The sequence below is a fragment of the Piliocolobus tephrosceles genome, chromosome 5 (assembly GCF_002776525.5).
Source record: "Piliocolobus tephrosceles isolate RC106 chromosome 5, ASM277652v3, whole genome shotgun sequence".
NCBI classification, from domain to species: domain Eukaryota; kingdom Metazoa; phylum Chordata; class Mammalia; order Primates; family Cercopithecidae; genus Piliocolobus; species Piliocolobus tephrosceles.
The window spans coordinates 133,947,757-133,970,075 of record NC_045438.1 but is presented as its reverse complement, the minus strand read 5'-3'; the positions used below and the strand labels follow the sequence as shown (position 1 = coordinate 133,970,075).

The 22,319-nt window shown below is 42.0% G+C and overlaps 1 protein-coding gene across 2 annotated transcripts in view; it reads left to right on the top strand.

Moving 5' to 3' along the window:
• The window catches only part of UHRF1BP1 (UHRF1 binding protein 1), an 83,310-nt gene that overhangs the window by 38,005 nt on the left and 22,986 nt on the right, over positions 1 to 22,319 (top strand). For both annotated transcript variants that reach the window (XM_023212568.3, XM_023212569.3), the window contains exons 5-8: positions 3,554 to 3,743; positions 4,054 to 4,194; positions 4,626 to 4,796; positions 5,483 to 5,675. In XM_023212568.3, the coding sequence (XP_023068336.2) occupies positions 3,554 to 3,743; positions 4,054 to 4,194; positions 4,626 to 4,796; positions 5,483 to 5,675 (695 nt within the window). The remainder of the gene's footprint in view (positions 1 to 3,553; positions 3,744 to 4,053; positions 4,195 to 4,625; positions 4,797 to 5,482; positions 5,676 to 22,319) is intronic.

Sequence of the window (22,319 nt, the reverse complement as noted above, 5' to 3'; positions counted from 1 at the left end):
TTTATATTTTTCCAATGATTGGTTTATTGGAATTTTGGATATATTGTTTTTCATAAAGCACTTGTGTAAGTGTTTTGCTCATTTATCTTTGGGTTGTATTTTTCTTAATTTGTAGAAGTTCTTTGTATATTCTGAAAACAAGTACTTGGTTAGATACATGTATTGCAGATATCTTCTACTCTGTACGGAATACTAAGATACTGATCACTGTTTTTTTTTTTTAATTTTTTAAAAATTATTATTATTTTTTGAGACGGAGTTTTGCTCTTGTCACTCAGGCTAGAGTGCAATGGTGCAATCTCAACTCACTGCAACCTCCACCTCCTGGGTTCAAGTGATTCTCCTGCCTCAGCCTCCTGAGTAGCTGGAATTACAGGTGCCTGCCACCATGTCCAGCTAATTTTTGTATTTTTAGTAGAGATGGGGTTTCACTATGTTGGCCAGGCTGGTCTCGAACTCCTGACCTCAGGTGATCCACCTGCCTCGGCCTCCAAAAGTGCTGGGATTACAGGCACGAATCACTGTGCCCGGCTCACTCTTCATTTTTTTAAATTATTGAACAGAAATTATTCTGATGTAGTCCAGTATGTCTTTTGTATATCTTTTTTTTTCACTTTATGGTTAGCACTTTTTGTATCTTGTTTAAGGAATCTTTCTATCCTAAGGCAGGAAGAGAGTCTCCTATATATTTTCTTCTAAAAGCTTTATTGTTTGGCTTTTCACATTTAAATCTAGTCCGTCTTGGAACTGATTTGTTGTTGTTGTTGTTTGGTGAAGGTAGACATCAATATTAATTTTTCTCTTTATGGATAGCTGCAAACTGACCATGCACCATTTATTGAAAAAACTATCTTTTTCACACTGCACTGTCACCTTTGTCATAAATCTAGTGACTCTCAGCATAGTTTTGATTTATGAGTGAGGTTGAGGATCATTTTCTTTCTTTTTTTTGAGTCGGAGCCTTGCTCTGTCACCAGTGGCGTGATCTCGGCTCACTGCAACCTCCGCCTCCCGGGTTCAGGCAATTCTCCTGCCTCAGACTCCTGAGTACCTGGGACTACAGGTGTGCACCACCACATGTAGCTAATTTTTGTATTTTTAGTAGAGACCGGGTTTCACCATGTTGGCCAGGATGGTCTTGATCTCTTGACCTCGTGATCTGCCCACCTCTGCCTCCCAAAGTGCTGGTATTACAGGCGTGAGCCCCTGCGCCCGGCCTTTTTTTCTTTCTTTCCTTCCTTCTTTCTTTCTTTCCTTTCTTTCCTTCCTTCCTTCCTTCCTTCCTTCCTTCCTTCCTTCCTTCCCTCCCTCCCTCTCTCTTTCTCTCTTTCTTTTCTTTTCTTTTCTTTTCTTTTCTTTTCTTTTCTTTCTTTCTTTCTTTCTTTCTTTCTTTCTTTCTTTCTTTCTTTCTTTCTTTCTTTCTCTCTCTCTCTCTTTCTCTCTTTCTCTCTCTCTCTCTCTTTTTCTTTCTTTCGAGACAGGATCTCACTCTGTCACTCGGGTTAGAGTGCATTGTCATGATCACAGCTCATTGCAGCCTAGACCTCTTCAGGCTCAGGTGATCCTTCCGCCTCAGCCTCCCAAGTTGCTGGGACCAAAGGCATGTACCACCGTACCTGGCTAATTTTTTCTATTTTTTGTAGTGACCAGGTCTCACCATATTGCTGGACTGAGCTCAAACTCCTAGGCTCAAGTGATGTGCCTGCTTTAGCCTCCCAAAGTGTTAGGATTACAGGCATGAGCCACTGTGCCCGGTGTTTTTTTCTTTTCTCCTTTTTCTTTTTCTTTTTTTTTTTTTTCTGAGACAGAGTCTCACTCTCTCACCCTGGTTGGAGTGCAGTGGCGCAATCTTGGCTCACTGCAGCCTCAGTCTCCCGGGCTCAAGTGATCCTCCTATCTCAGCCTCTCAAGTAGCTGGGACTACGGGCATGCACCACCACACCTGACTAATTTTTAAATTTTTTTGTAGAGAGTTTTTGTAGAGAGGGCGTCTCCCTTTGTTGCCCAGGCTGGTCGCAAACTCTTGTGCTCAAATGATCCTCCACCTTGGCCTCCTAAAGTGTTGGGATTACAGGTGTGAGTCACTGTGCACAGCCTCTTTATGTTTAATATCTATTTGCATTTATTTCTTCTGTGACCTGTCCACTTCTGTCAGGCTCTTGCTCTTTTTTCTCTCTGTTTTTTGAAGTTCTTTATACATTAGGGATACTAGTTCTTGGTGACATAAATTCCAAATATATATATATATTTTCAGTTTGAATTTTCAGACCTCCTTTTATCTCTTGTAATGAGCAGTGATTTCACCTACATGTCAAGAATTGCTGTTTTCTTCACATCTAGAGGGACTTTATGTCCTTCATTCTTCTCCTTTTGCCATTTCTGTCCTCTCACTATGGAAGTATAGCTATATTCTTTGGGAAGCACAATTGATCCTTGAATAGCACAAGTTTGAGCTGCATGGGTCCATGCATATGCAGATTTTTTCAACCAAATGCAGATCAAAAATATTGCAGGGTGCCACCCACATGGATAGTCGACTTTTCATATATGCAGGTCCCTCAGGGTTGACTGTGGGATTTGAGCAGATTTCGGTATACAAGGTGGTATTGGGGGGTCCTGGAACCAGTACTTTCACATACCAAGGGATGACTGTATTTGACAGGGTCAAGGTGGGACTGATTTTGAACCTCTTATTCACCTGGCTGTACTGCTTTTCTTTCCACTACCTTTGCAGAGTATGCTCCATCTTTGAAGTTTTTTTTTTTTTTTTTTTTGAGACCAGGTCTTGCTGTCGTGTCTTTGAAGACTTTTATAGAAACCCTATGTCTCTTTTCTGTAGTTATACTTCCCTTCACAGACATTATCTAAATATTAGATAGTTTGTGGTCTATAAAAAGATTTATCAATTTATTCTTTCTAACAAGAGGGAGATTGTTTCAAGGTCAACTCTTTCTCTTTTATTCCATTCTTTAAAAAAAATTTATAATTAAAGAAAGTACTGTCCGGGTGCGGTGGCTCACGCCTGTAATCCTAGTACTTTGGGAGGCCGAGGCGGGCAGATCACCAGGCCAAGAGATCGAGACCATCCTGGCCAACATGGTGAAACCCCGTCTCTACTAAAAATACAAAAATTAGCTGGGCGTGGTAGCCTCCAGCTACTCAGGAGGCTGAGGCAGGAGAATACCTTGAACCTGGGAGGCGAAGATTGCAGTGAGTCGAGATCACGCCACTGCACTCTAACCTGGCGACAGAGTGAGACTCCATCTCAAAAAAAAAAAAAAGGTACTGCAGCCGAGCACAGTGGCTCATACCTGTGATCCCAGCTATTTCAGAGGCTGAGATGAGAGGATCACTTGAGGTCAGGAGTTCAAGGCTGCAGTGAACTGTGCTCATGCCACTGTACTCCAGCTTGGGTAACAGAGCGAGACCTTGTCTCAGAAAAATAAAAAAAGACTACTGTATTATCATTATAAAATAATTTAAACATCCTGCGTAAAGACTGTGCAGAAAGTCTCCCATGATTCTGATTGTTGGTCTACCTCATTTGTTGTAGTGAATATGGCTTTGCCGAAAAGGTGGTGGAAGGGATGTTTATCATCGTCAATTCTATCACCATCAAGATTCACTCCAAGGCCTTCCACGCTTCTTTTGAATTGTGGCAGCTCCAGGGCTATAGTGTCAACCCCAACTGGCAGCAGAGTGACCTTCGCCTTACCCGCATCACTGACCCCCGCCGAGGAGAGGTGACAGCCCCGTCATTGTGAGGGGAGAGAATGGAGAAAGATTCAAAGTCGGACTAATTAAAGGATATTATTCCCACTTTGTGGATTTCCTCAAATGTTCCCCATTCCTGGGAGCCCAGAGGCCTTTCTGTCAAGTGTTACTGCTACATCCTTTCCTTAATTATGGATCCCCAATTCACTGCTTTTTCTTGGTGGGATCCCAACTGAGAGTGCTGGGAGTCTGTGCTTTGCCAGTCTTTTTTCCTTGGACTTCTTGCTTCTTGGTTAATTTCATTCACAGGATTAAGGATTTTACTTTCTCTCCTCCCAGGTTTTAACATTTAAGGAAATAACTTGGCAAACACTCCGAATTGAGGCAGATGCTACAGACAATGGTGATCAGGACCCAGTCACCACTCCATTGAGGCTTATTACAAACCAAGGCAGGATCCAAATAGCCCTCAAAAGAAGAGTAAGTGTGTTCTCTGGCCTCATGAAAACTTCCATCTTTTATACTATGAGACAGCCTGGATTTGGTATTCCCTTATTGTTTGGAATGTTACTGGCCCCTGGAATGGCAGTTGAAGGGGAAAGGTCTATAATTCAGTGTTGCCCAACATCCTCTAGTAATAGAATGTTTCTGCCTTCCTGTTTTCTTAGTTTTGGAAACTGCAATTTTTACCCATATGTAGGGACACTGACATAGGCACCTGGCAGTTGACTATTGCTGCTTTTTTTTAAATTAAGGAAACTTTAGTAGTTTTGTAAGAAATTGTCTCTCCAAAGCGCTTGATACTTTCACATATTGGAGATTGAAAAGCCGCTTCTGAAACTGATTGGGCAACACTTTGAAAGTTGGAATGAATAAGGTAACAAACCCCATGTTGTCTGTGGCTTCCTCAGACCAAAGATTGCAATGTGATATCCTCCAAGCTGATGTTCCTGTTGGATGACCTGCTCTGGGTGCTAACTGACTCACAGCTCAAGGCTATGATGAAGTATGCAGAGTCACTGAGTGAAGCCATGGAGAAGTCAGCCCAGCAAAGAAAGACCCTGGCACCTGAACCTGTACAGGTTAGAGATGAAACAGACACCCTTGGTGTGCTAGGGACTCAGTAGGCCAGACCTACCTCATACTAATGTAGGTGGAATCTAGACTTTATTTGGGAAATTTGTTGTTTACTTCTGGGTATTCATAGGCTTTGCCTGCACCTCTGATTTTTTATTTATTCTGTTCACTGGGTACCTCCAGTGTATTAAGTATACAGTGCTGGCCACTGGAGAAGAAAAATGGAATACACCTCTTGTTCCTGTCCTTGGGGGTCTCACTGTCTTGAAAGATGGACCATAAATGAGTTACTACAGTATGGTGTGATAAATGCTGTAACAGAATAAACAATATGCCATGAGAGCACAAAGAAGAGGCATCTCACTACACAGGCTGAAAGAGAGCATTTAGGGAAGACATCCTAGAGGAAATGTTTTAGCATCAGTCCACTAAGACCTGGTGGGCGAGAGCCGGGAGGGCAATTCAGAACTATGAACTGTGTTCCAACAGTTATTAGACTATAATTAGGCTTTGGGAGTTTGGGTGATATAATTGAAACAGACCTAAGTGAGCTACTAGGCCAACAGTTATGAGAGGGAAGGAACATCTTGCTAAACTGTGGTTTTCCTCAGTCTGGACCAAAGCTTAAAGAAAGCCTACAAAGGATCTTTTCAGGGTCTGGACTTCCTGTTTCTCTCTCTGTCACATGTAGATCACTCCACCAGCTCCCAGTGCCCAGCAGTCCTGGGCCCAGGCATTTGGTGGCAGCCAGGGCAACAGCAACAGCAGCAGCAGCCGCCTCAGCCAGTACTTTGAGAAATTTGATGTGAAAGAGTCCTCCTACCATCTGCTCATCTCCCGCCTGGACCTGCACATTTGTGATGATAGCCAGTCCCGAGAGCCAGGTACCCCATGAGGCCTGAGCCTGGGCTGGGTGGTCCACGTCACTCTCTAGTTCTGGGCAGAGCCTGGGGATGAAGGCTCTTTTCAAAAGACACTGTGGAGTACTTTGGTTGGTTTCCCTTAATCACAGGCATTCCTTGGGCCTCAGCCTTCCTGTGGTAGCCCTGTTTGTTTGAGGGCTGTTCAGCTTTTAGGGTGCAATAGAACCACATGTCATACTTAATAAAATACAGATGTTGGGCCTCTCCCTAAACACCTCTAAATTAGAGTCTTCCGTGGTAGAGTTCAAGCAGTGTAAACTTTTTTTCCCACTCACCAAAGTTCCTTAGGCAATCCTAATGCTTATCAGAGGTTGAAAACGACTGGGGTGAGATTTTAGGTAAGTAAATTCAACTATAGGAAACCTCAGAATTTTTAGATTTGGGATCAGTTTAAATATTTATCATGTGTAAATGTTCTCTTCCCAAGCAAGGTTATGTTGTAATCTCAACATACTTAGAACAACTAGCATTATGTATGTGTTTACATTTATTCAGAATGAAAAAAACTAATTGACTCATTGCTTTCCTTTATGAGCCCTGGGGAAATCACTTAATCTTCTGCTTAACCTGTTTGAGTTTCCACATTCGTGAAATCGAGTTAAATCATGTCTCACTCATTTACCTCCAAAGATATTGTCGGCCGGGTGCGGTGGCTCAAGCCTGTAATCCCAGCACTTTGGGAGGCTGAGACGGGCGGATCACGAGGTCAGAAGATCGAGACCATCCTGGCTAACACGGTGAAACCCTGTCTCTACTAAAAAAATACAAAAAACTAGCCGGGCTTGGTGGCGGGCGCCTGTAGTCCCAGCTACTTGGGAGGTTGAGGCAGAAGAATGGCGTAAACCCGGGAGGCGGAGCTTGCAGTGGGCTGAGATCCGGCCACTGCACTCCAGCCTGGGCGACAGAGTGAGACTCCGTCTCAAAAAAAAAAAAAAGTTGTTGTCAGGCTCAAATGAGCCAATATGCTGAATTTGGAGGACCTTGATTATAGGCTAATATTAAGTTTTATTACACTGCTGCTTGTTTCTTCAAAACTATCTCTGTGTTCCCTTTAAGCTCTCCTTTGCCATCAGCTCTTGGTTTTTGATGCTTACATGTGGTATTAAATAGATATTTCTCTTGCTGGCTTATCTTCTCTGAAGGCTTTGTTTACCTTATAATAAGATCTGGATTCACTGGCCGGCACAGTGGCTCATGCCTGTAATCCCAATACTTTGGGAGGCTGAGGTGAGAGGATTGCTTGAGTTTAGGAGTTTGAGACCAGCCTGGGCAACATGGCAAAACCCTTCTCTACAAAAAATTTAAAAATTAGCCATAGATCAGCTGCAGTGGCTCACACCTGTAGTCCTAACACTTTGGGAGGCTGAGGTGGGAGGATCACTTAAGCCCAGGAGTTTGAGACCAGCCTGGGCAATATAGTGAGACTCCATCTTTTAAAAAAGTAATTAGCCAGGTATGGTGGTATGTCCCTGTAGTTCTAGCTACTCAGGAGGCTAAGGTGGAAGAATTGCTTGAGCCCAGGAGCTCGAGGCTGCAGTGAGCCATGATTTGTGCCACTACACTCCAGCCTGGGTGACACAGTGAAATCCTGGTTCAAAAAAAAATCTTGACTCAGTTTCCTTGGGTGACCTGCCTATTCATTTCTTCTGGGGCACCAAGCAGCACTGCCTCTCCTGCTTGACTATTCCTTGGTCTTAAAGTTATTTCAACCCTCCTCTACTCTCATTCTGAAAGGAAAGAAAGGAGCAATGACAGTGCAAAGATTGTTTTTACCACCACAGAAAATAATTTGCCACTCACTCATTTGTTACTAAAACAAGTATTATTTTGTTTAGTTTTTTCTTCCAAGTGTTACCTAAAGGCTTTGGGTGTTTTTTTGTTTGATTGTTTGTTTAGATTTTGTTTTTAATCGTTTCAGAAGTCCTAATTAAGAGTTACACGATTGAGAGTTTCACCCTGTCACTTGATGAGGGATGTTTAGTACTGTTCTCTTCAAGTGCCAGAGTTCTGTAATCCATACAAAGATGTGAATGACTGTAGCTTTACCATTCATTTATTAAACTATATTGATCTTTTTGGTGGAATTTAAGGAAGTTTTAGATGAGACATTTTAACATATGGGAATAATTCGCAGCCTGCCATACCCAGGTGTGGTATAGGGGCAGAGATCAGGGAGAGTTCTTGTAACTCTGGGATTTGGGGAGAAAGGGGACGGGATAACTAGGTAATATAGAAAGGGCTTCAAGACCGGAGTTGTTCTGTCCAGTACAGTAGCCTACCACATGTGACTACTGGGCACTTGAAATGTGGCTGATTCAAATTGAGATGTTCTGTAAAGGTAAAATAAACATTGGATTTCAAAGATATGTGTGAGGTCCATGACTATGCCAAATGTCATGCCCAGGGTTAGGTTCCAGCCCATGCTGAGGTTGAGGGGAGTGGGTGGATGGGCAGATCGCTGAAAGAACACTTGGTCCGGGGGGCAGTGTGGGTCGGGGGGTAGGCAGGTGAAATTTACTTTTATTTAGCAGCTAGCTCTCTCATCAACAGCTCTCTTACTCTGTCACTGCTTGTTCCGGGTGCTCCCATACAGAGAGCTGCGTGGGTGGCTCTCCCTTGCCTTCGGGGTCAGCAGCTTAACTCTTTCCCTCTGGGCACAACCCAGTTCCTGGCTCCCCTGCCTGTCTGCCAGACAGCCAGTCTCCCTTACAGGGGTCAGTAGCTTCACTCTCTCTGGGCGCCAGCGCCTGCACAAGAGCCGTGCGATGCTGTGCTGTGCCAAACTGAGCCCCAAGAGCTTAGCATCAGCAGGGCAGTTATGCCTTTTACAGACAATAGTGGTACAGGGCCAAGGGATGGCCTTCCTATGTTATGGCTACATGGCTGTGATAACAGGTGGAGTTATACGGTGCTCTAAACTTGCTGAGTCATGGAGGCCTGGGCATCTGCCTAGGCATATTCCTTGACTAAAGCACATCCATGTACTTTACAATATGGTACCAAAAAAAAGAGTGTAAACCACCTCAATAATTATTTTCATGTTGATTCCATGTTGAAATAACATTTGGGTATATTGGTTTAAATACATATTATTGGCCAGGCTTGGTGGCTCACGCCTGTAATCCCAGCACTTTGGGAGGCCAAGGGCGGTGGATCACCTGAGGTCAGGAGTTTGAGACCAGCCTGGCCAACATGGTGAAACCCCGTCTCTACTTAAAAAACAAGCAAAAAAACAAAAATTAGCTGGGCATGGTGGCAGGCACCTGTAATCCCACCTACACGGGAGGCTGAGGTAGGAGAATTGCTTGAGCCCAAGAGGCGGAGGTTGCAGTGAGCCAAGATTGCACCATCGTGCTTCAGCCTGGGGGACAAGAGCGAGACTTTGTCTCCAAAAAAAAAAAATATATATATATATATAATTACCATTAATTTCACTTTTTATTTTTACTTTTTGAGACAGAGTTTCGCTCTGTTGCTCAGGCTAGAGTGCGGTGGCGCAATCTCGGCTCACTGCAAGCTCTGCCTTCCGGGTTCACACCATTTTCCTGCCTCAGCCTCCGGAGTAACTGGGACTATAGGCACCTGCCATCATGCCCGGCTAATTTTTTTGTATTTTTAGTAGAGGTGGAGTTTCACTATGTTGGCCAGGCTGATCTTGAACTCCTGACCTCAAGTGATCCGCCCACTTCAGTCTCCCAAAGTGTTGGGATTACAGGCATGAGCCAGTGCGCCCAGCCCCAATCTATATTTCTATTAGATATCATTACTTTAGAATTATCTGTCCAATATGGTATTAAATTGCCACATGCAGCTATTTACATTAAAATGAAAATTACAATTAAAAGTTCATTTTCCTGTTAATTAAAATTAAAATTAGTTCTTTATTTGCTCTGGCCACATTTCAGTTGCTCAGTATAGTCTATAAGCCATAGAACACCTCCATCATCACAGAAAGTTCTTTGGACAGTGCTGCTCTAGAGACTACTTGAAGGCTACACCTGCTGCTTTTTTAAAATTAAGGGGTATGATAGCCTGGATGTTGGAGCTGCTGACTAACATGCTCGCCTATCCCTTGGTATTAAAGGTGAAATGATCGGAAACTGGATGGGTCATTGGGGTCAGCACTCTCTTGAGGTGGGACAGCACTGTCTTTTAAAATCAAACTGGATGGCCAAGATAGAAGTAAGGCTTCCCCCAGAAAATAAAAAAAAAAGAAAAAAATCAAACTGGAGCTCACATTTCAGGCCTCTGAGAGAAGATTGGTGGTTGATAGGGAAGAGAGTACCACCTGCTTTTTAACTGTTTTCTCTTAGGGTAAAGCCTGTTAGCCAAAAACTTTCCTTATTTCTCTTTTTAAGGGCAGGCTATCCTTTTCCCACTAGTTCACTAGAGAATTATAGTCATTTATATACACTATTTACCATTTATGTCTCATATATGATTATGTGTTTACAATTAGATATGTCGGTAATTGTTAATTATATTTGATTCCAATTCTACACCATACTATAATATGCTCATTCCATGTAGTTTATTGTTCTTTTAGCTCTGAGCAACTCCAGCAGAGGAAGCATGGTTGTGGAACCTTCTTCCTCCAGTAGCCTAGGTTATGCATTTTCAGCTGAGATGATATCACCCCGAACAGGTGAAAATTGGCTCTTTTCTTTGAAGCTGTATTGAGATACAGTCTCTTACCATACCGTTCATCCATTTACAATATATAACTCAGTGTTTTTTGATATATTCATAGGGTTGTATAACCATCTCAATGATCTAATTTTAGAACATTTTGTTTCTCCTAAAAGAAACCCTGTATCCATTTGCTGTCACGCCCCATTTCGAATTCCTAAGCAACCACTAATCTATTTTTGATATTTGCCTATTCTGGAAATTAAAAATTGGTTTCAGGGGTGCAGTGGGGATCTTAGATAGAACAATCATCTGTGGCCCTCTAAAGCTTAACCCATCCAGGCATGGTGGCTCACACCTGTAATCCTAGCACTTTGGGAGGCTGAGATGGGAAGATTGCTTGAGCCCAGGAGTTCTATTTTTTAAAAAAAATTAAAAAGTAAAAAATAAAGTTTAACCTGACTGACAAAATATTATTCCTTAGTACTTAATTTATCTCACTGGGTTTTCTGGGGCATTACGTGAGCAGCATTGACAGTGAGTTCATGGAAGATACACAAAATGTGTGGAAGATCAGTGTTAAAAACTATGACAAGCAGATGGCTGTGGTTAGAGGACTTTCTCTCAATCAGTTGCTCCATCTCAAAGTTATATGGTGAAAGGTGGCCTGCAACTGCCTTTTGGCTGCCGTTGGCTGCTTTGCTAGTGTTACTTATGTTTGATCCTCAGTACTTTTGTGATTTGAACTCTGAGTATTAAATGAAAATACTTTATTTTAAAATTTTATTTACTTATTTTTTTGAAACAGGGTCTTGTTCTGTTACCCAGTTTGGAGTGTCATGGCATGATCATAGTTCACTGAAGCCTCAACTTCCCAGACTCAAACAATCTTCCCACCTCAGCCTCCCAAGTAGCTGGGACTACAGGCATGTGTCACCACACCTGGCTAATTTTTGTATTTTTTGTAGAGATGAGGTCTTGCTATGTTACCAGGGCTAGTCTTGAACTCCTGAGCTCAAGCTATCCTGCCTCGGCCTCCCAAAATGTTGGGATTAAGAGTGTGAGCCACTGCACCTGATCTATGTTCTTTTTATTTTATTTTATTTTATTTTTGCCCGCATGTCTATATACAATTCAGAAAATAGTTTATGTTTTATTATTTAATTCTGTAAAAGTTATTCAGTTCATCATTAAGTTAATCAAGTGCTGAAAAAATGTTGACACTATCTGAATAATAGTTTAAAAGTCATTTTCTTTTTTCTTTTTAATTTTTATGGATAATAGGTTATATGTTTATGGGATACAGGAGATATTTTCATACAGGCATACAATACATAATTATCACATCAAGGTTAATCGGTTATCTATCACCTCAAGCATTTATTATTTATTTGTGTTACAATCATTCTAATTTTACTCTTTTAGTTATTTATTTTTTATTTTTTATTTTTTTTGAGACGGAGTCTAGCTTAGTCACCCAGGCTGGAGTGCAGTGGCACAATCTCGGCTCACTGCAAGCTCCACCTCCCGGGTTCACGCCATTCTCCTGCCTCAGCCTCCCAAGTAGCTGGGACTACAGGCGCCCACTGCCACGCCCGGCTAATTTTTTGCATTTTTAGTAGAGATGGAGTTTCACCGTGTTAGCCAGGATGGTCTTGATCTCCTGACCTTGTGATCCACCCACCTCAGCCTCCCAAAGTGCTGGGATTACAGGCGTGAGCCACCGCACCCAGCCTCTTTTAGTTATTTTTAAACGTACAATAAATTATTGTTGACTTAGGTTGCTTCCAAATCTTGGCTATTATGAATAGTGCTGCAGTAAACATGAGAGTACAAATATCTCTTGGGCATACTGATTTCATTTCCTTTGGAAAAATACCAGTAGTAGGACTGCTGGATCATATAGTAGTTCTATCTTTAGTTTTTTGAGGAACCTCCATACTCTTCTCCATAGTAGTTATACTAATTTACATTCCCACCAACAGTGTCCAGGGGTTCCCTTTTCTTTACATCTTTGCCACCATTCGTTTTTGCCTATCTTTTGAATAAAAGCCATTTTTACTGGGGTAGGATGACATCTCATTGTAGTTTTATTTTGTTTTGGTTTGTTTTTTTTTTTGAGACAGAGTCTCACTCTGTTGCCCAAGCTGGAGTGCAGTGGTGCGATCTCAGCTCACTGCAAGCTCCACCTCCCAGGTTCACGCCATTCTCCTGCCTCAGCCTCCCAAGTAGCTGGGACTACAGGCACTCACCACCATGCCTGGCTAATTTTTTTTGTATTTTTAGTAGAGACGGGGTTTCACCATGTAAGCCAGGATGGTCTCGATCTCCTGACCTCAAGATCCACCCGCCCCGGCCTTCCAAAGTGTTTGGGATTACAGGCGTGAGCCACCGCGCCAAGCCTGGTTTGTTTTTGAGACAGAGTCTTGCTGTGTTGCCCAGGCTGGGGTGCAGTGACAAGATGTCAGCTTACTGCAACCTCTGCCTCTGGGATTACAGGCACTCGTGACCATGACAGGCTAATTTTTGTATTTTTAGTAGATAGGATTTCACTATGATGGCTAGGCTGGTGTTGAACTCCTGGTTTCAAGTGATCCATCTGCCTCAGCTTCCCAAAGTGCTAGAATTACAGGCATGAGCCACTGTACGCAGCCTCATTGTGGTTTTGATTTTCATTTCTCTAGTGATCCATGATATTGAGCACTTTTTCATATGCCTGTTTGTCATTTGTATGTCTTCTTTTGATAAATGTCTATTCAGGTCTTTTGCCCATTTTTATTTGGATTATTAGATTTTTTTTCATGTTAAGTTCCGTATTTATTTTGGTTATTAATCCCTTGCCAGATGAATAGTTTGCAAATGTTTTCTCCCATTGTGTGGGCTGTCTCTTCACTTTGTTGACTGCTTCTTTTTCAGTGCAGAGGCTTTTTAACTTAATGTCATCCCATTTGTCCATTTTTGCGATGGTTGCTTGTACCTTGGGAGCATTACTCAAGAAATCTTTGTCCAGACCAATGTTGTGGAGAGTTTCCCCAGTGTTTTTTTTTTTTTTTTTTTTTTTTTTTGAGGCGGAGTCTTGCTCTGTCGCCCGGACTGGAGTGCAGCGGCCGGATCTCAGCTCACTGCAAGCTCCGCCTCCCGGGTTTACACCATTCTCCTGCCTCAGCCTCCCGAGTAGCTGAGACTACAGGCGCCCGCCACCTCGCCCAGCTAGTTTTTGTATTTTTAGTAGAGACGGGGTTTCACCGTGTTAGCCAGGATGGTCTCGATCTCCTGACCTCGTGATCCGCCCGTCTCGGCCTCCCAAAGTGCTGGGATTACAGGCTTGAGCCACCGCGCCCGGCCCTTCCCCAGTGTTTTCTTGTAGTAATTTCATAGTTTGAGGTCTTAGACTTAAGTTTTTAATCCATTTTGATTTGATTTTCATACATGGCAAGAGATAGGGGTCTAGTTTCATTCTTCTACATATGGATATCCAGTTTTCCTAGAACAAGTTATTGAAAAGACCATCCTTTCCCCAATGTATGTTCTTAATACCTTTGTCAGCAGTGAGTTCACTGTAGATGTAGATGTATGGATTTGTTTCTGAGTTCTTTATTTTGTTCCATTAGTCTGAATGTCTGTTTTTATGTCATGCTGTTTTGGTTATAGCACCGTAGTATAATTTGAAGTCAGGTAATGTGATTCCTCCAGTTTTGTTCTCTTTGCTCAGCTGGCTTTGGCTATTCTGTTTTCTTTTTTTTGTGGTTCCATATACATTTTAGGATTATTTTTCCCATTTCTGTGAAGACTATCGTTGGTATCTATTTTTGTTTTGAGACAGGGTCTTGCTCTGTTGCCCAGGCTGGATTGCAGTGGTACAATCATGACTCACTGCAGCCTCAACCTCCTAGGCTCAAGTGATCCTCCCACTTCAGCCTCCTGAATAGTTGGGACTACAAGTGCACGCTACCATGCCCAGCTAATTTTAAAATTTTTTATAGAAATGCAGTCTCCCTATGTCACCCAGTCTGGAGTCATTGGTATTTTGATAGGGATTGCATTGAAGCTGTAGGTTGCAGGGGTGGTATAGACAATGTTGATTCTCTAATCCTTGAACATGGAATATCTTTCCATTTTTTTGTGTCCAATTTTTTTTTCTTTTATTCCTTCCTTCCCTCCCTCCCCCTTCCCCCCCCTCCCCTCCCCTCCCCTCCCCTTCCCTGCTTTCCTTGCTTCCACTTTTTTGAGACAGAGCCTTGCTCTGTCACCCAGGCTGGAGTGCAGTGGTGCAATCTCAGCTCACTTCATCCTCCACTTCCCAGGTTCAAGCGATTCTCCTGCCTCAGCCTCTGGAGTTGCTGAGATTACAGGCACCTACCACTAATTTTTGTAGTTTTAGTAGAGATGGGGTTTCACCATGTTGGCCAGGCTGGTTTCGGACTCCTGACCTCAAGTGATCCACCTGCCTTGGCCTCCCAAAGTGCTGGGATTACAGGCATGAGCCCAGCCCTCCTCAGTTTCTTGCATCAGTGTTTTATAGTTTTTGTTATAGAGATCTTTCACTTCTTTGGTTAAGTTTATTCCTATAAACTTAGGAATTGTAAATGGGGTTACTCTCTTGATTTCTTTTTAAGATTGTTTGCTGTTGGCTTATTGAAATGCTACTGATTTTTGTGTGTTGATTTTATATTCTGCAACTTTACTGAATTTGTTTATTGGTTCTGATAGTTTTTTGGTGGAGTCTTTAGATTTTTTCAAATATAAGAGATCATATCATCTGCAAACAAGGATAATTTGACTTCTTCCTTTCCAATTTGGATACTCTATTCTTACTATTGTCTGATTGCTGTAGCTAGGACTTCCAATACTATGTTGAACAACAGTGGTGAAAGTGGGCCTCCTTATCTTGTTCCAAATCTTAAAAGCTTTCAGTTTTCCCCCATTGAGTATGATAATAGGTACAAGTCTGTTGTATATATGTTTTATTATGTTGAGTTATGTTCCTTCCATACACAGTTTTTTGAAGGTTTCTCTCATGAGTGATGTTGAATTTTATCAAGTGCTTTTTCAGTATCAGGTAAAATGATCATATATTTTTGTTCTTCATTCTGTGATATGTTGTATCTTATAGATTGTTTTGCATATTTGGATCATCCTTGAATCCCTGGAGTAAATCCCAGTTGGTCAGGATGAATGATCTTTTTAATGTGTGGTTGAATTCCATTTGCTAGTATTTTTTTGAAGATTTTTGCATCAGTGTTTATCAGGAAGATTAGCCTGTAGTTTTCTGTTTTCTTTTTCTTTTTTTTTTTTCCCAAGAACACTTTCATGTAGGAAGTTTTCTTTTTGATGTGTCTTTGTCTGATTTTGTTATCGGGGCATAGTGGCTTCACAGAATGATTCTGGAAGTATTCCTTCCTCCTCTGTTTTTTTGGAATAGTTTGAATAGGATAGGTATTAGTTCTTCTTTAAATGTTTGGTAAAATTCAGCAGTGAACCTATTGGGTCTTGGGCTTTTCTTTGCTGGGAGACTTTTTATTATATCTTTGATCTCATTACTTGCTGTTGTCTATTCGGGTTTTGGATTTCTTCACGGTTTGATCTTGGTAGGCTGTATATAGCTAAGCATTTATCCTTTTCTTCTAGGTTTTCCAATTTATTGCTCATGGTAGTCTTTACTGATTTTTTGAATTTCTGCAGTATTGGTTGCAGTGTCTTCTTTTTCATCTCTCATTTTATTTATTTGGGTCTTCTCTCTTTTTTCTTAGTCTGGGGAAAAGTTTATCAATTTTGTTTATCTTTTCAAAAAAACTTTTTATTTTGTTGATCTTTTCTATTTTTGTTTCATTTATTTCTGCTTGATCTTTTTTATTATTATTTATTTTCTTTTATTAATTTTGGATTTGGTTTGTCCTTGCTTTTCTAGTTCTTTAAGATGTATCATGAGGTTATGTACTTGAAATTTTTCTACTTTTCTTTTTTTCCTTTCTTCTTCTTTTTTTAAATTATTTCAAGTGAGCCTTACTCTGTCACCCAGTCTGGATATAGTGGTGCAATCTCGGCTCACTGCATCCTCTGCCTCCTGGGCTCAGATGATCCTCCAACCTCAGCCTCCTAACTAGCTGAGACTACAGACGTGCACTACCACGCCAGGCTATTTTTTTTTTTTTTTCTGTAGAGATGGGGTTTTGCCATGTTGCCCAGGCCTGTCTTGAACTCCTGGATTCAAGGGATCTGCCTGCCTTGGCCTCCCAAAATGCTAGGATTATAGGCTTGAGCCCGGGAAGTAAAGGCTGCAGTGAGCCATGATTGCACCAGTGCACTCCAGCCCAGGCAACAGAGCAAGACCCTGTCTCAAAAAAAAAAAAAAAAAAAAATTCAGGGCTGGGCGCGGTGACTCATGGCTGCAATCCCAACACTTTGGGAGGCCGGGGGAGGGGGGCAGATTACTTGAGGTCAGGAGTTCAAGACCAGCCTGGCTAACATGGCAAAATCCTGTTTCTACTAAAACTACAAAAATTAGCTTGGTGTGGTGGCAGGTGCCTGTAATCCCAGCTACTTGGGAGGCTGAGGCAGGAGAATCACTCGAACCCAGGAGGTGGAGGTTGCAATGAGCCAAGATCGTGCCATTGCACTCCAGCCTGGGCGACAGAGTAAGACTCGGTCTCAGAAAAAAAAAAAAAAAATACATATATATATATATATGTGTGTGTGTGTGTGTGTGTGTGTATGTATATAGATATATGTGTATATATATGTGTGTATATAGATGTGTGTGTGTGTGTGTATATATAAAACACTATTTCCTTCTCTTTTTAGCTTTAATTTGCATGGAATACCTTTTTCCATCCCTTTATTTTTCAGTCTATTTGTGTCTTTGTAGGTGAATTGTGTTTCTTGTAGGGAACAGATCATTGGGTTTTGTTTTTTAATCTATTTAACCATTCTGTGTCTTTTGATTGGAGTGTTTAGTCTGTCATTTGATTGGAGTGTTTAGTCTGTTTACATTCAATGTTATTATTGATAAGTTCCTGTCATTTAATTTGTTTTCTGGTCTTCTTTTCCTTCTGACTTTCCTTCCTGTCTTCCTTTCTGTGAAGGCGATTTCCTCTAGTGCTACATTTTAATTTCTTGCATTTTTTTGTGCATCTGTTGTAGATTTTTTCTTTTTCTTTTTCTTTTTGGAGACAAAGTCTTGCTCTGTCACCTAGGCTGGAGTGCAGTGGCATGATCTCAGCTCACTGCAACCTCCGCCTCCTGGGTTCAAGCAATTCTGGTGCCTGAGCCTCCTGAGTAGCTGGGATTACAGGCATGCACCACTGCACCCAGCTAAGTTTTGTATTTTCAGTAGAGACGAGGTTTCGCCATGTTGGCCAGGCTGGTCTCAAACTCGTGGCCTCAAGTGATGCACCTGTCTTGGCCTTCCAAAGGACTACAGGCATGCACCACCACAACTGGCTAATTACAGACGTGAGCCACTGCACCCAGCCAGTTTGTTTTTTATTTGAAATTACCACGAGGCTTACAAATAACATCTTATACCCCATTATTTTAAACTGATGACAACTTAGCACTGTACAAAAACCAACTAACAAACAAGCAAAGAGGAAATAAACAAAAACTCTAACTTCATCTCCCTGGTTTTTAACTTTTTGTTGTTTTTCTTTACATTTTATTATACTGTCTGTGTCTTGAAAAGTTGTTGTAGTTATTTTTGATAGGTTCATCTTTTAGTGTTTCTATTCAAGATATGAGTAGTTCATACACCATAATCAGAGGGTTATAATATTCTATATTTGTCTCTGTAATTATTATTTTCAGTGAGTTTTATACCATCAGATGATTTCTTATTGCTCGTTAACGTCCTTTTCTTTCAGATTGAAGAACTCCCTTTTGTATTTCTTGTAGGACACATCTGGTGTTGATGAAATCCCTCAGCCTTTTCTGTTTGGGAAAGTATTTCTCCTTCATGTCTGAAGCATATTTTCATGGATATACTATTCTAGGATAAAAATTTTTTCCTGGTCTGGCGCAGTGGCTCATGCCTGTAATCCCAGCACTTTGGGAGGCTGAGGCAGGCGGATCACTGAGGTTGGGAATTCGAGACAAGCCTGACCAACACGGAGAAACCCTGTCTCTACTAAAAAAAAAAAATACAAAATTAGCTGGGCATGGTGGTACATTCCTGTAATCCCAGCTACTCGGGGGGCTGAGGCAGGAGAATCGCTTGAACCTGGGAGGCGGAGGTTGTGGTGAGCCAAGATCATGCCACTGCACTCCAGCCTGGGTGACAAGAGCAAAACTCAGTCTCAAAAAAAAAAAAAAAAAAAGTTTTTTTCCTTCATCACTTTAAATATGTCATGCCTCTCTCTCCTAGCAGACTGAGAAGTCTGCTGCCAGACATATTGGAAGCTCCTTTGAGTGTTACTCAAGGCCCAAGAGCTCTTCAGTCAGCTTGTGGTGAATGCGCTCAGGTCTGGGTCTCTCCTTTCAGGGCTGTGGGCCCCCCTCTGGCCCAGGGCAGGTCCAGAGATGTCATCTAGGAGCTAAGGCCTGGAATCAGGGACCCTAGGAACCTACTTGGTACACTAACCCACTATGGCTGAGCTGGTACCCAGCTGCAAGACAAAGTCCCCTTTTCTCTTCTCTCTTCTTTCCTCAAGCAGGAGGAGTCTCTCCTTGTGGCCACCACAAGTAAGAGTGCACCAGATCACACCTGAAGCCAGCACAGCCCTGGGTCTCATCCAAGGCCCGTGGCGAATACTGTCTAGGTGCTGCTCATGTTTATTCAAGGCCCAAGGGCCTTTTAGTCAGCAGGCGATGAATCCCTCCAGGACTGGGTCCTTCCCTTCAAGGCAGTGGGTTCCATTCGGACCCAGGATCTGTTGTATCTAGAAATGTCATCTGGGAGCTAGAGGCCTCGAATGGGGGCCTCAGGACTCTGCCTGGGGCCGTGTTCTATAATGGTTGAGCTGGTATCCAAATCGCAAGACAAAGTCCTCTGTATTCACCCCTCTCCTCTCCTCAAGTGCAGGGAACCAGTTTCTCCCAGAGCTGCAAACTGTGCTGCATGGGGTTGGGGGAGGGGTGATGCAAGCATTCCTTTGGCTATCCCAGTTGATGTTTTGCTAGGTCACTTGCACCCCAAGTCCACTGGCTCTGATCCCAGCATAGCATCAATAGTTGCTCAGGAATTAACAATCCTTGTGGCTTTTCAAATTTCTTAAGGATCCTAGAGCACTTTAGCATGCAGTGGTAGGGCTAGCCAGAACTCAGGTAATAACCTCTAATAACCTCCGGGATGGATGATTCCTCTCTGACTAGGGCTGGTCTGAATGCTCTGTGGGCACTGGCAGAATTCTGCCCTGTGTTGGCTTTCTGCTGTGGCAGCACCGAGTTCCAATGCAAAGTCCCATAATTACTATGAGGTCTCTCCCCGAAGCACACGGATGCTGTCTGAGCCAGGAGGCCACTGCCAGGAGGCTGGGGGTAGGGTGGTGTCGGCAATTCAAGACTGTCTTTTCTACCTTCTTTGGTGCATCTTTCTGTAATATGATGTTAAAACTGGGTACTGTGATCACTCATCTGATTTTTGGTTCTTAGGAAGATGATTTCCTGTGTGGATAGTTATTTTTCGTTTGTTTTTTGCGACGGGGTCTTGCTCCATTGCCAAGCAGGCTAGAGTGCAGTTGTGCAATCACAGCTCACTGCAGTAAACTCTCAGGCTCAGGGGATCCTCCTGCCTCAGCCTCCTGACTGAGGCTAGGACTCCCGACTGGGACTACAGGCATGCCCCACCATACTTAGCTATTTAAAACACTTTTTTTTTGTGGCAAGGGGAGCGGTTTTGCCCTGTTGTCCAGGCCCACCTCAGCCTTCCAAAATGCTGAGATTACAGGAATGAGCCACCATGCCCAGCCTGGATAGTTGTTCAATTTGATGTTCTTGCTGAATAATCACCGGAGGGGGTGTGTTTGGCCATCTTGCTCTACCTCCTCCTCTAAAAGTTCTTTTCTTTTCTTTTTTTCTTTTTTTCTTTTTGACAGTCTCGCTCTGTCACCTAGGCTGGAGTGCAGTGATGCCGTCTCAGCTCATTGCAACCTCTGCCTCCCGAGTTCAAGTGATTCTCCTACCTCAGCCTCCTGAGTAGCTGGGATTACAGGCATGTGCCAACAAGTCCAGCTAATTTTTGTATTTTTAGTAGAGATGAGCTTTCACCATGTTGGCCAGGCTGAGTCTCGAACTCCTGACCTCAAGTAATGCACCCGCCTCGGCCTCCCAAAGTGCTGGGATTATAGGCATGAGCCACAGTGCCTGGCCAGGTATTATATCAAGCAAAAGTTAAAGGTTATGGTCACTAAAAATAATTTTAAGATATTAAAATTTTTGGCTGGGTATGGTGACTTATGCTTGTAATCTCCACACTTTGGGAGGCTGAGACAGGTGGATCACAAAGTCAGGAGTTGGAGAGCAGCCTGACCAACATGGTGAAACCCCGTCTCTACTAAAAATAGAAAAATTAGCTGGGCATGGTGGTGCATGCCTATAATCCCAGCTACTCAGGAGGCTGAGGCAGGAGAATTGCTTGAACCCAGGAAGCAGAGGTTGCAGTGAGCCGACATAGTGCTACTGCACTCCAGCCTGGGCAACAGAGTGAGACTCCATCTCAGAAAAAAGAAAAAAAATTAAAAATTTTTAATTGTTTTTCATTTGCTGAAAAAAAATAGAATATTTAAAATTTTGATTGTATTGCTATTATATATTTATATAAATTGATCTTTTGCATGTTTAACTTGAGACATTATAATATATACATAAAACTAAAACTTAGCAAATATAGTTGTGAAGTTAAATATTAATATCTTTTTAAAATGTTAATTTAACTTTTAACTTAAAAATTATTTCGCATTTCGTAACCCAGTAATGAATAAAAAGAGCATGATTTATACATATTCTTTTTAAAATGTTAAAGCATATATATATACATATAGTACATTAACATATATTTGTGGTATTAACATTTCATGGAGAGAGGGCAATTAGGAAAAAAATATCTTAAAAGCCAACTTGAGGTGATTATGAAGAGTAGAGAAACAGAAACATTGTATAGGGGTCTCTCTTGTTAGGAGAATTTGGGATGGCAAAATGTCGATTGGATGGAAATGACCTTACTGGTTGAAGGTATGCAAGCTTATACCTAGAGAATTCTATGGTATTTCCCTTCACTCATTTCTGTGGTATTTTCTCTTATATTTTTGAGCGTCTACTACTTACAAGGCTCTATGCTAGATATACTAGTAGGCGACAGGCTGGAAGTTGAATAGGGTGACCCAGACAATACACACATGTGGAAGAAATCGTTTCTACTTTTACAGTTCTTTAGTCTAATTGGAGAGAGATGATAGAAACATGGAAAATTCATTCATTTAGTAAGAATTAAATATAAATTCACAGTAAACATAGTGTAATGTTTGGCTTATTGCTAAAAATTTCAGTTTACCTATAATATTCTATGTGTTTATTTTATAATGTCCCTGTTTGTGTAGCGTTTTTAGCATTGTGGTATTTTGTATGTATAGTATATAATCATTGTCTAATATAACAGCTTTAGCTCTGAGGCCAGGATATGAAAGGAAATAATGTAGGTTATGTTTTGGGGGAATTTGGCTTCTGCCTTTTCATGTGTTGTATTGAGGGAAAATAATACTAGGATTGGAGAAACAGTCGAGGCTGTAGAGTGTGTCTGGGAAACCTAGGACTGTAATTTCTGAATCCTGAGTTTGGTGGTTTCTTTTGCCTTTCTGGAAGTCTGGCAACCATTTACAGATACAATGGAATATACTTTCTTTTGGATCTTTTAGAGCATGTCCATTGGCTGTTGTAACTCAAAAGAGGGCCTCAGCCTTGCAAATCACATCGCATCGTGGCCTGTTGGCCATACCGTGTTATCAGCTGGGCTTTGAAGCCGGTCCTTAAGAGGACTTCTGCAAGCTT